Source organism: Ammodytes marinus (assembly GCF_949987685.1).
Source record: "Ammodytes marinus genome assembly, chromosome: 16".
NCBI lineage: Eukaryota > Metazoa > Chordata > Actinopteri > Uranoscopiformes > Ammodytidae > Ammodytes > Ammodytes marinus.
This window is the reverse complement of record NC_137220.1, coordinates 22,744,573-22,761,652: the sequence shown is the minus strand read 5'-3', so window position 1 is coordinate 22,761,652 and position 17,080 is coordinate 22,744,573. Positions and strand designations below refer to the sequence as shown.

The following is a 17,080-nucleotide window of genomic DNA, read 5'->3' as shown; positions in this document are numbered from 1 at the left end:
TTTAGCAAATCAAAGCGAGGGATTCAACCAATTCAGTCAATGAGTTGCATAATTATCATCTGATCCTTTGCTTTTGAAGGGTAATTAGGAGACTTTCATTGCATCCTCAGTTGGCATAAAGCCAATCTGCTCCCAACCTGGTGATCACCAACACACAATCACAGCAACATTCTCTGCATGTGACATTAGCCTTTTCAGCATTTGACCTTGCGCACCCACCCACACACACACACACACACACACACACACACACACACACACACACAAACAAACAAACAAAACACACACCATTTATAGTATGTCGGTGTATATGGACAGATGTAGGATCATAGTAGAATACTGGTACAAGTATCCCTGGTTGCTATAGGAACATTAGCAGTTCAAAACTGATGAGAAATCTCTTTGATGATTAAGTTGCCTGTATGTGTTCAGCATGCACATGTGAATTAAGGCTTTTGTGTACGGCGGTTTGGTTTTCCTGAGCCTTTGTTTTTCAGCATCTTGAGCAAACCTGCATCAACTGCTGGGCGCCATTTTCCAATGTCATAGTGTCTTTGTACTGAAACAACAGAAAGCAATAATAAAGTACTGGTGCAGTTATGAAACAAAAAGCAACCTTAATGTGACTAGTACAAGTACCATTTTATTTGAAGATGGTTCCTGTAACAAAGCTTAAATTCAGCCAAAAGGTTGACTTTGCAACATGTTCATTAAAAACGAAATAAGAGAGTCACAAAAAAGTGATCCGACTCAATTATCACTTCTGCCTCACTAGAATGTGCGGTGGTTTGTTTACCTGCACAGTCAAGTAGTGCACAGCTCTCAAACTAAAATAGCATTGGCTTGGCTGACTGCCAGTGAACATCATGTGAGTGAGTGAGTGAGTGAGTGAGTGAGTGAGTGAGTGAGTGAGTGAGTGAGTGAGTGAGTGAGTGAGTGAGTGAGTGAGTGAGTGAGTGAGTGAGTGAGTGAGTGAGTGAGTGAGTGAGTGAGCGAGCGAGCGTGCGTGCGTGCGTGCGTGCGTGCGTGTGTGTGTGTGCGCGCATACTATCAGCTCCGCTGGGTGCTCCCTCCAGCTGTCTGGGGAAGTGTTGTTTGTTAAGGTTGCACATTCTGTGTCAGGCTGTATGTGTGGGGGTTGTGTGTGTGTTACAACTACAATAACTTTTTACTGTAGAGTTCAAGGATACACACAGTGATTGACAATGTATGTAAACAACTTTTCATAAATCTAAACAGGGCATCTGTAAAAGTGGCTCTACAAGTTTAACTTTACACATCTCTTCCTGTTATTGACTTTGGGGACTTCCCCTTGTGTTATCAATTAGCTTTTTACAGATTTTTCAGAATTTTTTTAAAGGGAGGTTGCACCTAAAGAGGTCTCATTTTTCACAAAGACTAACAACAGAGAACAAGAGAGCTATGACAGCCTTACCGAAAAATATGTACTTTAAAATTATACTTCTTTTCTCAGGAGTAGTTTGCATCCATACTCAAAGTAAGTGGCTATTTAACTATAACTGTTGTGTTGGCATCTCAAAAATAATATGAATGATGTAAAGTTACACTTTAAGAGTTTTTTTATAATTCCTCTCTAAATGTGTAAGTGATGTTTATAATAGTATAAACAGTTGTTGCTGAGTTGATGTATGGATGGTCACATTTTTTCCAGGAAGTCTCGAACTCTGTCATACCTTTGGATGCTTTAATTCAAGTGATACTACACTCAGTTTGACAGTGGATGGTGACGACGTTTACTATGCAGACTTTAAAGATGGGCTTCTTGTTTGGGAAAGCAGACTGCCTTTAAGTACCCATGTTCCCTCTGCTTACCAATATGCGGTACGCTATCGATCTGAATGCAAACATGCTTATCACAATTTTGAGTTGAGACATGACCAAGTGGCTGAAACAAAGACTAAAGGTAAGAGATACTTGACATGTTCATTTTTTCTTTGTTTACAAAAATATAGAAATGAAAAGTACACTAAATGTACGTGATCATTTTATCCTCAGAGGCACCAGAAGTCATGATCTACCCCAGAGATCAAGTGTTAAAAGAGGAAGAGAATACTCTCATCTGCTTCATCAACCACTTTTTTCCTCCTTCCATCAAGATAAAGTGGACCAAGAATGATATAGAAGTAACAGTGGAAGATCCTTTCATCAAATGCCTACCCAATTCTGATGGGACATATTATGTTCTCTCCAACCTGCGCTTTGTCCCGAAGGAAGGAGACATCTACGGCTGCACTGTGGAACACCAGTCACTGGAGGAGCCTCAGACCAGGTTTTGGGGTGAGGACAGAGAAGCTTAATGTTAAAGCTCACATATTATGCACTTTGCTGTCAATTTTATATGGTCTAAGTAGTCCCTAATACTTATTTTTTTAGATGTTTGCTGAAAAACCCGTTCAGATCATTTATTGTAGCAAGCCTCTATACCCTGATTGTCCTCTGGTCTCAGGATGACCTATATTTGTGCGATCTGGCTGGCCCCTCCCACCTCTCTGCCGGGCTTTCTTTATATGTCCATGGGGCTCTCCCACCGTCTCTGCCGTGCTCTCGCGATACTAGAGAGACACTGCGTGACTGCGAACACAGTGTTTACCCGGAGCTAAGCCATAGCTGGTTGCTTGTCCCAAAGCTAATAGCTATACACCAGTCAGGCAAAACTACCAATAAAAACTATTATTTTAGTTTCACCGTTTAAAAAAAAGCACAGGTAGCTTCCTATCCGTTGTGTTATTAAAAACGAGGCATTATTAGACTGCAAGGGGAAAGCTAAGTTAGTGTATTAGGAGCAAAACTTGGTGCTACAACCGAAGCTACATGGGCGCTAACGCTAAAAATAAGACTCAGACGATTTAAACCAGTGAAAACAGTAGCTTCAAAGTGTGATTTCTACAGGAATATCTTCCCATCCTTTGTCATGTTAAAAATGAGTCATTTTCAGACTGCTGTGGGGAATATAAACAGCGTGTTATGAGCAAATGCTGGTTGCTTGTCCCAAAGCTAATAGCTATACACCAGTCAGGCAAAACTACCAATAAAAACTATTATTTTAGTTTCACCGTTTAAAAAAAAGCACAGGTAGCTTCCTATCCGTTGTGTTATTAAAAACGAGGCATTAATAGACTGCTGTAGTTAAGATAAATTAGTGGACTATGAGCAAAAGCATTCTGTGTTGGTGTATGTAACATTCAGGCTGTACTAAGGGCATCTTGTAGCTTAGCGGGGAAAACAACATGGCTGTCGCTCGGAAAATGTTCCTTCGGATCTCGAGGCCGTGGACCAATAAGAAATGGGGGGGTGGGGTTATCATGGGGATGTGGCTGTGCCGACTATTACGTAATAGTCGGCGAGAATTCTGACTGGAGAATATTGGGGGGGAGGGGTGGGGGTTTCAGAAAGGGGGAGAGTGAGAAAAGGAGAGATTGTTATTTTTTTTGATATTTTGATGTAACAATATACCGCAAAACGGTCGTTCGCGATATGAAAAGGCCACGAATGTCAACCGTAAGTTTTTTCTTGTTATACATACCGCAAAACGGTCGTTCGCGATATGAAAAGGCCACGAATGTCAACCGTAAGTTTTTTCTTGTTATACCGCGTCACGGTATTGAGGCGAGCGTGCATGGTAAATGCGCTCCGTCATTGTGGAGAGTCTGGTAAGCAACGTTGTCATAAACGTAGCACTCAATCTAGCACTGTATGGGCCACACCAACATTGGAAACCAAACAATAACACATTGACACAACATCTTATCACTGAAACATGACTTCTAACTTTAAACTGAACAGTCACGTCTCACGTGGGCCGTTGTTTACACTAGCGCGTGCAGCTTCACAACATTGAGTCACGTAGCAGCAGAGAAGAGAGAGAAAGAGAAAAGGGAGAGATAGAGAAAAAGATCAACTAGCTTACCAGACTGAAGAGAAAGTTGCTCGCGGGTCAATTATATCATTATGAATCCAGGCGAACGTGAGGAAATGAGATTATAAAAAATAAAAAAAAATAAAATAAAAATAGAACAGAATAGAATAGAATCCACCGCCACCGCGCGTTAAATCCCCGGTAAAGTCGGCGAACTTCCGTGAAAGGCAGATGAAGGAAATAAGTCCAAAGATCCTTGATATATTCATCACAACTTCACGTGAACTCAGCAGACAGTAGCTAACAGCATGTTGCGCAATACTATGGAATCCCTACTATGTCAAACTTAGGTGACACTACTTTGGTCAAATGAAGGTGACGTTGCGAAAGTGTGAGGAAGGGAGGGGGAGAGGAGTGCACTGCAAAAACATTGATTTTGAGACTGCAATTTAAGTTAATAACAAATAAAAATCATAAATAAATATTTTACAGAGTTAATTGTGCTTGTCATAATGTAGGCCTAATAAGGTAAAAGCATGGCTTGCAAAAATAGAGTTGATAAGCAAATAAAACATAAATAAATGGGGAAATTATCACACTATTTAAATTATTTTTATTTTATACATACTTTTACAGTTACAGACAAGTGACTAAATTGAGTTTAGATTTAAAATTCCTATTTCAGTTTTGAAAAATATAGATGTAAAGCTTCTTTAAAAACAGCAGTAGAGAAGCAGTGTCTTTGTTTTGGTGATAAGTTGTTTAAATCTCTCAGAAATCTCTTCTTCATATTAAGATATAAAAAATTTGAATTATTCTTGCGTTTATGTTTTATTTAAATCAGCGGTACAACATTTCATTTGAGGGGGTAGAAATGAATTCCGCGCTTAATATCGTATCGTGATATCGTGATATCAATCGCAATATCGTATCGTATCGTATCGTACCCAAAATTTCATATCGTTACATCCCTAGTCTCTAGGCACACCGTGGACCCATGGATATGTTAGAACACATTTAAAAAGTGCATTTAGCATAATATGTGACCTTTAATATGTTGTATCTTAAATCTTGCCTGGTGAATTTGAAATTGTAGAGGGTTTTTAACTTCATATTCAAAATCTGTTTCTCCTCTCTCTCCCCCCCCCCCCTCCTAGAGCTTGACACAGACGAGATAAGTCTTGGTCCAGCGGTCTTCTGCGGACTTGGCCTGAGTCTTGGGCTTCTTGGAGTTACTATGGGAACATTCTTTTTTGTAAAAGGAAACCAATATCCAGGCCCTCTCCTGGGTGCGAGTAGTTAAGACATACTGTATATACACTGTGATCCCATTGTCCCCAAATTTGTTTCCAGCCAGCACTCTTTGTTTCATGTCATTATCCCTCTCTCTTTTTGTCTACTGACCAGTGGCGTGGCGTGGGGATTTTTTTTGAGGAAGCCAAGTGAGACAACACCTTTAATCTACATGTGTATTGGAAGGTGGGGGACAGAAAAGAGTAGGCTACGTCGCAGCTTGTATTTAATGTAACTACAAGAGCTATTATAGCGCCTGGTCACTTTACCAGGATTTACACACGCCTGTAATCTGTCCGACACCGCTCGTTCGCTCTCTCTCTCTCTCACTCACTCACTCATTCACACACTTCCTTATCGTCTTATTAAATTATACATTTTATTATAAATGCACCCCCCACCCCGACCGGAATGCACAACTAGCCGCTTAATGCCCAATGCAGATTCAAATTCATTCACAATATAATTAGGGGACGTTTTAGGCTATTTTAAGTTTCACGTTCACATGAGACACGACTCACACAATCAGTTGTAGGTGCTTGACATACACACATACTTTCTATACAACCTTTTCGTTTAAGAACTAGGCCAAATGTTCATTACAACACTATACTTAAGACAACCCAGAACAACTTCAGTGGATATACAGTAGGCCTACCAATGCAACTTAATCCAGGCAATCAAGGCACAATTAGCAATAAAATAACACAAAACATAACACACATAGTCACACAGACAGTTAAGGGAACAGTTAACCCGCGCCGGGAGAAGGTGTGTATTTTACTCACTATTTGTAGAGGAAGGCCATTAGCTGAAGTTTGCCGCTACCAGCTAGCCACTCGGTGCGGACACAGTTATCCTCACGGAAAGTGCGATAAACTTTCTTTCTCTCCACACGCATTGGCCTGCCGTCAGATTTGATTTTTAATGGCTTCTCAATTGGCAGTTTGGTAAAATAATTTGTTTCTAAATACTCAAAATCTCCACCCTCCATAACTGTTCTTGCTAATATGATAACAATGCAAACATGCTAATCTCCTGCTATTGTTATTGTTGTTAAATTTCAGGGACGTTGATAATGATGCTTTGATTTGATTGGTGTGAAGCCAAAGGCCGAGTGGCTTCCCTTGGCACCCTCCTGACCAATCACAGAGGGCAGTGTCATGGTAATAGCCTCACCTGATTGGTCAATTATTTTTCTTTTTTTTACCAAGGGAAGCCAGCTCGGCCTGGCTTCCTCGCAGACATACAGTGTGCAGTGTCGTGTTTCGCCACGTCTTCAGAATCTAAATGTAAAGGGCCGCTGTTTCGCGCATTGTGAAATGCTCAACGAGAGGAGAGAAATGTTTTTATTGGATGACAACTACAGCATAAAAAACAGGGAAGCCTGGCTTCCCTTGGCCTCCGGGAGAAAACGCCACTGCTACTGACCATAGACGTCGATTACGGGGGGGATGGGGGGTACATGTACCCCCCACTTTTCGTCAAGACTCATTTTGTCCCCCCCACTTTTTAAGCCGGACATGGAGTGCGTCCAGCCGTATTAAAACACAGCGTTACGGTCTCTCTCTCTCTCTCTCTCTCTCTCTCTCTCTCTCTCTCTCACACACACACACACACACACTAGTTTGCACACCAGAGAAAACATGCTCCGAAGTCTCCGCTAGTTTGCACACCAGAGAAGACTGATGCATTTCAATCAGCAGCAGAGAGACAACGGCGAGTGGCTTTAAGTGTCCCGTTGTGAAGTGTAAACTGTAGGGATTACCATCCTCTATGCCCACTAATGACTGTTAATGTAGCGGACACTAACAGCAGCTTGTGTCGCGGCACATGGATACTGACGATGTTGTTTACAGTGACGTGCGGTCAGGGTAGGCGCCGTGTGCAAAAAAAAAAAAATAAAATAAAATTATATTTGTATTATTACTGTTACTGTTAATTATTTCGATCTTTACATGTAATCTGCGATTACTTTAAAAAAGTGTAGACGTTTTGATTCGAAACGTGGCAGTTAGTAAGTTATGCCAAAAAAATATTGTGCCTTTGCTGTTTCCCATTCATTGTGTACGGCAAAGAATCAGTGCCTTTGCGCCTATTCATTGTGGACGGCAAGAAAAAGTTTTCGCGCATGCGCACTTGATTCTGTATTATTTAACATGTACGCAAATAAGCATAATTCTTTGTGCCTTTTTTACGTAAATGGTATGCATTGCCACATAAGCCTTTACATTACATATCATTCATGGTCCAATTAAAATCGAGATATTACTAGACATTTACGCAGCTTAGGCCAACGTCATTACGTTGGCTATGCTCATTCACGTCGCATTACCCCCGCGGATTTTTAAGTCAACATTGCAGCTGCCGTGCCCGCAGATATTTCAGACTGGAGGAATTTTAACAAATTGGATTATAATTTAAAAAGGAACAGAATGAATAGCAAGAGAAAGGCCTGCGCCAGCCTTGGACGGTGTACAGCAGCAACAGGGACAAACAATGTTCGAGCATTTCAAACGGACAGGTAGCCTACATGAACGGAAGGATGCTAGCTAGCTGTGCTGTCAGTCAGACTGTCACTGGATTACTATCGTCTTGCTTATTTCTACAGCCAGGGAGTCAGATTGGTGAGTCAGAAACTTTTTTGGGGTTTATTTAATAATAAAGTTGGATGAATTGATACCGAGTGCAATCCATTCTGCATTTTATATTCAATTGAGCAGTTGTGTTTTCAGTGTTACTGACGGACAAACCTAAGCTCTGCAGTGTGGATAAATGGTTACATTCTGATGCTGGACAGGTCCATGGGGCATATGCTACTGGTACTTTATCTATTAAGATAAAGTTTATGGAGTGGAGTTGCCATCAGTTATGCTGTAGTCCTACATAATGATGAATGCTGTCTTTTATTTTTAAGTTGAATAGAAGTAGTACCGGTAGTTTGAATCGGCGAAGGTTTGACTTGTTGCCTTACGTTTTTTCGGCCCTCGGTGTGAGGGACGGGTCCGTTAAGTCGATGGATGCGATGTTTAATCATTTAGACCAAACTACAGTAGGCTACGGGCAAACCTGAAGTCACCGTCGTGACATTTCATATACGTCCCGTCTGTGTGAGTGAGTGAGTGAGTGAGTGAGAGAGAGAAAGAAAGGGAGGAACTTATTTGAAATCGGCCGTGCGTGCCTGTTTGTTGTTTATTGTTTTTGATTTAACAATATATAGGTTTAGAGAAATCTGGCTTTCAGAACTCAGTGCCTACCCACTCACTGACCTCACCGCACGTCACTGGTTGTTCATCAAGAAGTAATTGAAGCTGATCATGGCTATGCTACTAGCTAGGTTGCCATGGAGACCGAGGCGGAGTAATATTGTTGTGCGACAGTCCAGCCGTGCTTCGGCTCGATGTGCTCAGTCGGAACTACCTTCCCAAGCTCCTTTTGTTTACGTCATGTTTGGTTGGGCTACGGGGAGCAGCTAGTGGCTCATATGTCCGCTGCTTTTTGAAAATGCTTTTTTCATCAAATGTGTCAGACATCAGTGTTTTGTATACATTGTATTCATTAGTGAGCGGGTATGCCGTCTTTCAGAACCGTTCATTACCTGCACTAAAGAGAAAAAAAGATGTTTCCTCATTGTCCCCCCCACTCCAGAATGCCTGTTTGTTCCCCCCACTTGTTTAGCCAAATCGACGTCCATGCTACTGACACCTCTTAACTGACCGCCATTGAGTACAAGCAAACCTCTCTCAAATACATTTTTTTAAAGGAAATGTATACTGTATGAATCTTCCTGAATGAATTGCATGTCTGTAATTCAGTCAACCTTCTTTCTCTCCTGTGCAGTTTTCAAAGTGTGAAAAAAAACATTAAACTATCTGTACATTACAGTACATAACTGAATGTCTCTTGTTTAATTTATTGTGTTTATTGATTATTGTTTTCAAATAATTTATAATTCAAAATAAATGCAGCCGATTACAGCTGATTCATTGTGCTTTGACTGGGGAAGTGTATATGACAAGTATTATGCTTGAATAACGATTTCTCTTTCACCTCAACTAGCATGTGCTATAGGTTCCCACAAGGCACTATTTTTGGTGAAATTGACAGTATAGGCACCATTATCTTGGTCAGATTCCCCACATACCTTTAGCTTCAAGACAGTAGGGGAGAACGAGATAATGTGAGACATCGGGTAATGTGAGACACTCCCTGTATCAAGGCAACGGAACACATTTTTGGTCATGTGAGCATTATGTTTTCAAGCCCCTCCCATTTCCCCTTGGCCATGAAGGAGAGGACCTCATGGCGCTGTTGTAAGCATACTTTTTTTAAATATGAAACCATGTGATGATGCTAACTGAATATTAGCCTGAAATGCTAAGAGAGGTTGTTGTTCTCAAATTGTGGTGGTGGGGTAAAGTGACTTGGGTTCTGCAGCATTTACAAACCTGGAACAAGCTTAAACCAGCTGCTGACAGCAAGCTATTCTAAGATAACATCCAACATAAAGCAATAGTGATTGCAATCAAGAATGCTAAGAAATAGTTTCATTATTATTATCGAAAGGGAAGGGGGGAGTTTCGACTGAGAAAACAGGGAGGTGCATTCTTCCCTTTTTGTTGACATGTCAGTGTGCATGCGCTTATTTCCTAGTATCCGTGAAGACAAAAATGCTTCACATCAGAGCGGCTTTGTTTGTGTAGTTCCCTACGCACGAGAATACATGGACATGTATTTTTCCCTTTGCTGGGTGGTTTTCTCCATTTTCTGCCCAGGTGAGTTACATTACTGTTCTATTTACATTATTCCTCTTGAAAACATCAGTGAGATGTTACGTATCTGTTTTTACTATAGTAAAAATTAACATTAATGAATTTCTCTCCTCATTACAGTTTTCTCAGATGAAGATTTTTTACAATCCAAAGCATGTTGTACATTCACGGGTCCAGGTTTTGAAGATATAGAGTATATCGCTACTGTTCTTTTTAATAAGCATAAATTGCAGCAGTATAACAGCACAAGAGGCAACTGGACAGGATTCACACCCACTGCAGTTCAATATGTTAAACGTTGGAACAGAGATCCCTATGATGCACTACAGAGAGTGTTTGAGAAGAAAGCACTGTGTGCAGACAACATACCCTTGGTCCAACGTATAGGTAAGAGCATTTTTTTTCTCATGGTTAAATCGCATGTACTAAATAGATTTTGAGGTGCTTTGGACATAGACTCTTTACACAGCACATATATTAACTTGGACAGGTAGGAAAAGAACAGGTGTGGAATGAGTAACATTAATGGTTGCTGAATTCTATTTGGCTTAATCAGTTTCAGGACTCTTGTTTTGTGCATGTTCACTCACTGACATGGCTTACTGGGGTGCTTGATCGAGACATTGTCAAAGGTCATTTTTTTAACACCCGTTTTTAATGCTTCAAGTCAAAATGTCTGCCATGAAAACTGTCTATTAATTGTTGAGAATTGGATTTTACACAATACATTACAATACTTCCATATATATATACTGTACAATAATTCAAAACCTACTTATCTTTGACACATAATAATATGTATATCTGATTAAAGAATGTGCTATCCATACATAGAAAAGTGCTTTATTTCCTAATAGAAAACTTTAACATGTTGTTTCAGGTGAACTTACTGCTAAACCCACCATCCAGCTGAATTTAGTGAAGCACCCTGCCACGCTAGTGTGCAGTGCCTATAACTTTTATCCGAGGCAAATCCGGATGACTTGGTTGCGGAATGGGCAGGAATTGACCTCGGCTGTCACTTCTTCTGAAGTGTTGTCTGATGGTGAATGGTACTACCAGATGCATTCCCACCTTGAGTACATCCGGACCGCCGGAGAAACGATTACCTGCATGGTTGAACACCTGTCCCTTTCCGAACCAATGCTTCAGGTCTGGGGTGAGTTTGCCAATGTGACGCAACTTGTACATGGGGGTCAGAAATTGTGAGATGTTTATGGTAAAAAATTAAAAATACTTATGTCCCTATTTTAGACCCCTCCCTTCCTGCACCAGAACGGGTTAAAATTGCTGTGGGACTCTGTGGTCTGATGATTGGATTCTTTTTTGTGAGCGCTGGATTCATCTACTACAAAAGAAAGTCAGCTGCATATTTCACTATCTACCAAGGTGAGGACATTAGAAGAAATTTTGATTGTAAAAATTAATTGAGATTAAATGTAAATAGTTTTGGTACAGTGGTGTACATAGTGTGATAAATAATTGTTGTCATCCTCATTTTTAACAGGACGTGTGTCGATTCCTGTGGAAGTCCTCCCTGCAGAAGCTACATAGAAGTATTGTATTTTTACCACAAAGAGATCATAGTGAACAGTTTAAATTCTGTGTATCTCATGTTTTCAGATCAGTCATTCTCATTATATTCCTTGGGTGGGGGGTGGGGCTCTAACCCTTGTGTTTAAAGGCCACTGGACAATGTATTTCAGACAACACAGCAAAAGCTTTAACAGAAATACGTTCAGTGTATGTAAAAGCCATTAGCCAGTGAAGGCAAGATTTATGGAAATGGTAAAACTGATGTATAAATTACTGTACGTCAACTTTCTCAACTGAGCACAATGAAATAAATAATGTTTTTACATACTGTATATGTTAAATGCATTCATGAGCAATACACTCAGTTGAGTTGAATTGAAAGAACCTAAGTTGTACAGAGTATGTTAAATATTGCACTTAAGTTGCACTTAATGGTGCCAAGAGGAACTTTTGAATATTTCTGAAATAGTCTGATTTTTCCTCTGACGATCATGAATTACATGTAACAGCAAACAAGACTATCAGTATAAAGAATGCTATTTTTATATAGTTTTTCTTTATGCCTTTGTCATTCTCACCCAGGAACAATAGCTGGGGTAGCAAAAACACTAGCGCTTTTGTCCAAAGGGGGTACAACTTGTTTTGTACTCAAGTATAATATTTCAAAATATAAAAAAAGCTCCTTCACTATACAGTGACAAAATGCACTCCACTGTATGTTCACTAAAATACAACTACGCTAATGAGAAGCCTTTGTGTACTTTCAAGGAATGTAATAGATCTAAAATGCACTAGGGTTGACTTTTAACATACTGTAGGTTTGCTATGAATTAATCATACTTTGACTGTATTTGCATTGAGAAACTCAAAATAATGTTATAGAAGTATACTTGTGGAAAAGTACAGTATATATAGATATGCATTTACTTTTTCAAACGTTTACACTAATACACTAAAACACTGAAAAATATAGAATATTTTGACTTGGGTTCTGCAGCATTTACAACCATGGCATAAGCTTAAACCAGCTGCTGACAGCAAGCTATTCTAAGATAACACCCAACATAAAATAATAATAGTTAATGCATTTAAGAACGCTAAAAAATAGAATCATTATTAGTATTGAAAGGGAAGGGAATTTCCACTGAGAAAAAAGGGCGGTGAGTTCTTCCCTTTTTGTAGACATTGCAGTGTGCATGCGTTTATTTCCTAGTATCCGTGAACACAAAAATGCTTCACATCAGAGCGGCTTTGTTTGTGTAGTTCCCTATACTCACGAGAATACATGGACATGTATTTTTCCCTTTGCTTGGTGGTTTTCTCCCTTTTCTGCCCAGGTGAGTTACATTTCTGTTCTATTTACATTATTCTTCTTGAAAACATCAGTGAGATGTTACGTATTTGTGTTTACTATAGTAAAAATTTACATTAATGAATTTCTCTCCTCATTACAGTTTTCTCAGATGAAGATTTTTTCCAATCCAGAGCATGTTGTACATTCACGGGTCCAAGTTTTGAAGATATAGAGTATATCATTACTGTTCTTTTTAATAAGCATAAAGTGCAGCAGTATAACAGCACAAGGGGCAACTGGACAGGATTCACACCCACTGGGATTCAATATGTTGAATATTGGAACAGTGATCCCTTAGATGCACTACAGAGAGCAATTGAGAAGAAATTGCTGTGTACAAACAATAAAGCCTGGATCCGACAGGTAACAGGTAAGAGCATTTGTTTCTAAAGGTCAAATCGCATGTACTAAATTGATTTTGAGGTGCTTTGGACATAGACTCTTTACACGGCTCATATATTGACTTGGACAGGTAGGAAAAGAACAGGTGTGGTTCAAGTAGTAACAATAATGGTTGCTGAATTCCATTTGGCTTAATCAGTTTCAGGACTCTGGTTTTGTCCATGCTCACTCACTGACATGGCTTACTGGGGCGCTCGATCGAGACATTGTCAAAGGTCATTTTTTACACCCGTTTTTCGTGCTTCGACAAGTCAAAATGTCTGCCGTGAAAACCGTCTATTAAATGTTGAGAATTGGATTTTACACAAGACAATACATTACAATACTTCCATAATATTTGATGTATAGTACTGTAAAATAATTCAAAACATACCTATCTTTGACACATAATAATATTTATATCTGATTAAAGAATGTGCTATCCATACATAGAAAAGTGCTTTATTTCCTAATAGAAAACTTTAACATGTTGTTTCAGGTGAACTCACTGCTAAACCCACCATCCAGCTGAATTTAGTGAAGCACCCTGCCACGCTAGTGTGCAGTGCCTATAACTTTTATCCGAGGCAAATCCGGATTCATTCATCTCACAAGTGAAATATCTGATGTGGAATTGGCCTTAGAATTTTTCACCAATACTTTCTCCTCCATTTTGAACAAGCATGCACCCCTTAAAAAGCACAGAGTAAAAAATAGATCAAACCCCTGGTTCACAAATGAATTGTCCGATATATTTGCAGAGAGAAATAAAGCATGGTCCCTAGCTAGACGCTCTGGTGAAAACTCCAAGTGGACTGCTTTCAGACAAATCAGAAATAGGTGCATATCCATGGTTAGGAAAGCTAAATCAGACTACTACCTCGAACTAATTTCAAACTGCTACTCCAACCCTGCACTATTTTGGAAGGCTGTGAATTATAACAAAAACAATTCTAGCACTGTTCCCAGTCAGTTAAAAATAAATGATCATATTTTAAATGATCAGAAAGAAATTGGTTTAGCTTTCAATAAACACTTTATAGCTGCTGGTAAACTCTTTCACAATGGAGTATCTACGCCTTCTACGCCTACCACCACGAGAAATAAAAATAGCATACCACCTGTCTCTAAAACTCCTCTTTTCAGCCTTGTTCAAGTCCCAACAAGTATTGTTGTAGATGCGCTTCTTGCCATCAACCCCAGGAAGTACATGGGAGAGGACAATTTGGACCCATTTTCAATAAATCTCTCTGCACTTATCATATCAAAACAAATAACCCATATTTTTAATCTTTCCATCTCTTCTGGTATTGTTCCTAAAGTCTGGAAAAAAGCTCACGTCATTCCATTACATAAAGGGGGTGACAAAAGTGATCTTAACAATTACAGGCCAATTTCCAAACTCCCATGCCTGGCAAAAATTCTAGAATCAGTCATTAATACTCAGTTGAAATCCTTTTTATCCAGTGCTTCCATTTTGAGTCCATTTCAATCTGGTTTTAGGGCAGGCCACAGTACTATATCTGCTGTCACTTTGGTCTTAGACAACATTGTTACAGCTATCGATAAAAAAAAAATAAAAAAATAAAAAAATGCACTGTGCAGCACTTTTTGTTGATCTGTCAAAAGCTTTTGATACTTTAGATCACCATTTGCTTTTAGAGAGGCTGCATGAAATTGGTTTTGATTATTCTACATGTAGCTGGTTTAGGGACTATCTCTCTGATAGACAGCAGTCAGTTAAGCTGGGAAGCTACCAAACTGAGTTTTTAACAGTTACAAATGGTGTTCCGCAGGGCTCAATTTTAGGTCCAGTCCTATTCACAATTTACATCAATAACATTGTTTCATCACTACAAAACTGCCATGCCCATTTGTATGCTGACGACACTGTACTGTATTGCATTTCTGATTCAGTGCAACAATCTGTTCAGAACCTACAGAGCTCTTTTAACACCCTGCAGAACTGTCTAGTGGATCTCAGGCTTGTCCTTAATATAGAAAAAACAAAATATATGTGCTTTTCCAGAGCAAGAATTACACATTTTAATGATCTTATTATTCACACAAATAATGGATCTCATATTGAAAGAGTCACTGAATATAAATATCTTGGCATCTGGATAGATGAAAAACTCTCTTTTACATTTCACATAAAAAATCTTGTCTGTCGTCTCCGACAAAAGATTGGCTATTTTTATAGGAATAAAGCCACCTTCCCGTTGTTCAGTAGGAAAAGGATTATTGAGGCAGTTTTTATGTCTGTCCTTGATTACGGTGATGTGGTTTATCGGCATGCATCTCGTTCATGCCTTAAACTCCTAGACTCTGTATTTCACTCTGCTTTGAGATTCATTACAGGAGATGCTTATGATACACACCATTGTGTTTTATATGAAAAGGTTGGGTGGTCCTCCCTTAAGGAGAGACGTGATGCACATTGGCATATTTTTATATATAAAGCTCTGACTGGAAAGCTACCACTATATTTGACAGAAATGCTGCTTATTTCAGATGGGCTTTATCAAACCCGCTCAACTGACATGCTCATGTTATATGTCCCCTATGCCCGGTCTGAGCTTGGTAAAACCGCTTTTAGCCATAGTGCCCCTGACTCCTGGAACAGCCTACAACATACAATTAAAATAAATACACTCATAACTGTTAACCAATTTAAAATTATTATTTTGAATCAGCCCCTTTACACTTGTAACTGTTTTAATTAGGCTATTATGTCTCTCATTCAATTGATCTGAATGTTTTAAATTGTTGTTGTCTGTGTGTGTGTGTGTGTGTGTGTAAACTTGTTATGTATTCTCATTGTATATTGTGTATATGTACAAACTCGACGTCATTGTAAAAGAGGGTCACCCCTCAATTGATCTTTCGAGGTTAAATAAAGGAAAATGAAATGAATGAATGGATGACTTGGTTGCGGAATGGGCAGGAATTGACCTCGGCTGTCACTTCTTCTGAAGTGTTGCCTGATGGGGAATGGTACTACCAGATGCATTCCCACCTTGAGTACATCCGGACCGCCGGAGAAAATATTACCTGCATGGTTGAACACCTGTCCCTTTCTGAACCAATGCTTCAGGTCTGGGGTGAGTTTGCCTATGTGACGCAACTTGTACATGGGGGTCAGAAATTGTGAGATGTTTATGGTAAAAAATAAAAAATACTTATGTCCCTATTTTAGACCCCTCCCTTTCTGGACCAGAACGGGTTCATATTGCTGTGGGACTTTGTGCTCTGATGCTTGGATTTGTTGTTGCGACCTCTGGATTCATCTACTACAAAAGAAAGTCAGCTGTATATTTCACTATCTACCAAGGTGAGGACATTAGAAGACATTTTGATTGTAAAAATTAATTAAGAGTAAATGTAAATACCTTTGGTATAGTTTTGTACATAGTGCGATAAATAATTGTTCTCATCTTCATTTTTAACAGGACGTGTGTCGATTCCAGTGGAAGTCCTCCCTGCAGTCGAAGCTACATAGAAGTATTGTATTTTACAACAAATAGATCATAGTGAACAGTTTTCATTCTCATCATAGTCCTTGGGTGGAGGGTGGGGCTCTAAAGGCCACTGCACAGTGTATATCAGACAACACAGCAAAAGCTTTAAAGGTGAAGTGAGCGATATATTTATGTTGATATACGTGTTAAATCGCTCTATATTCATATGTGATCACTTTCATAGGGTGCGCGTTTCATAACTCCGATCTCTTAGTCACTCGCTCTGCATGTAATTGGCAAATAAACTTTTCTGGGATCCCACAACTGATATCCAATCAGAAGAGAGAAAGCTACCTGCTAACTGCAGTCACTGACAGGAAGTTAGCTAAAAAAAACATTTCACACA

General features: G+C 39.4%; 3 protein-coding genes across 3 annotated transcripts in view; all 3 read left to right on the top strand.

The window, feature by feature from the left end:
- pitpnc1a (phosphatidylinositol transfer protein cytoplasmic 1a) overlaps positions 1-17,080 on the top strand; it is a gene marked incomplete at both ends in the record, with an annotated part of 73,749 nt that overhangs the window by 9,842 nt on the left and 46,827 nt on the right. The window lies entirely within an intron of this gene.
- Positions 1,411-5,270, top strand: LOC307262391 (H-2 class II histocompatibility antigen, A-Q alpha chain-like). The gene is made up of 4 exons (XM_080043259.1): positions 1,411-1,498; positions 1,673-1,924; positions 2,017-2,298; positions 5,035-5,270. Exons 1-4 carry the CDS (start codon positions 1,423-1,425, stop codon positions 5,178-5,180), a joined length of 756 nt encoding a protein of 251 aa, XP_079899385.1. The 5' UTR covers positions 1,411-1,422; the 3' UTR covers positions 5,181-5,270.
- LOC307263538 (class II histocompatibility antigen, B-L beta chain-like) lies at positions 10,126-11,556 on the top strand. The gene is made up of 4 exons (XM_080044700.1): positions 10,126-10,329; positions 10,823-11,101; positions 11,197-11,331; positions 11,450-11,556. The coding sequence occupies exons 2-4, from the start codon at positions 10,921-10,923 to the stop codon at positions 11,494-11,496; spliced, it is 363 nt and encodes a 120-aa protein (XP_079900826.1). The 5' UTR covers positions 10,126-10,329; positions 10,823-10,920; the 3' UTR covers positions 11,497-11,556.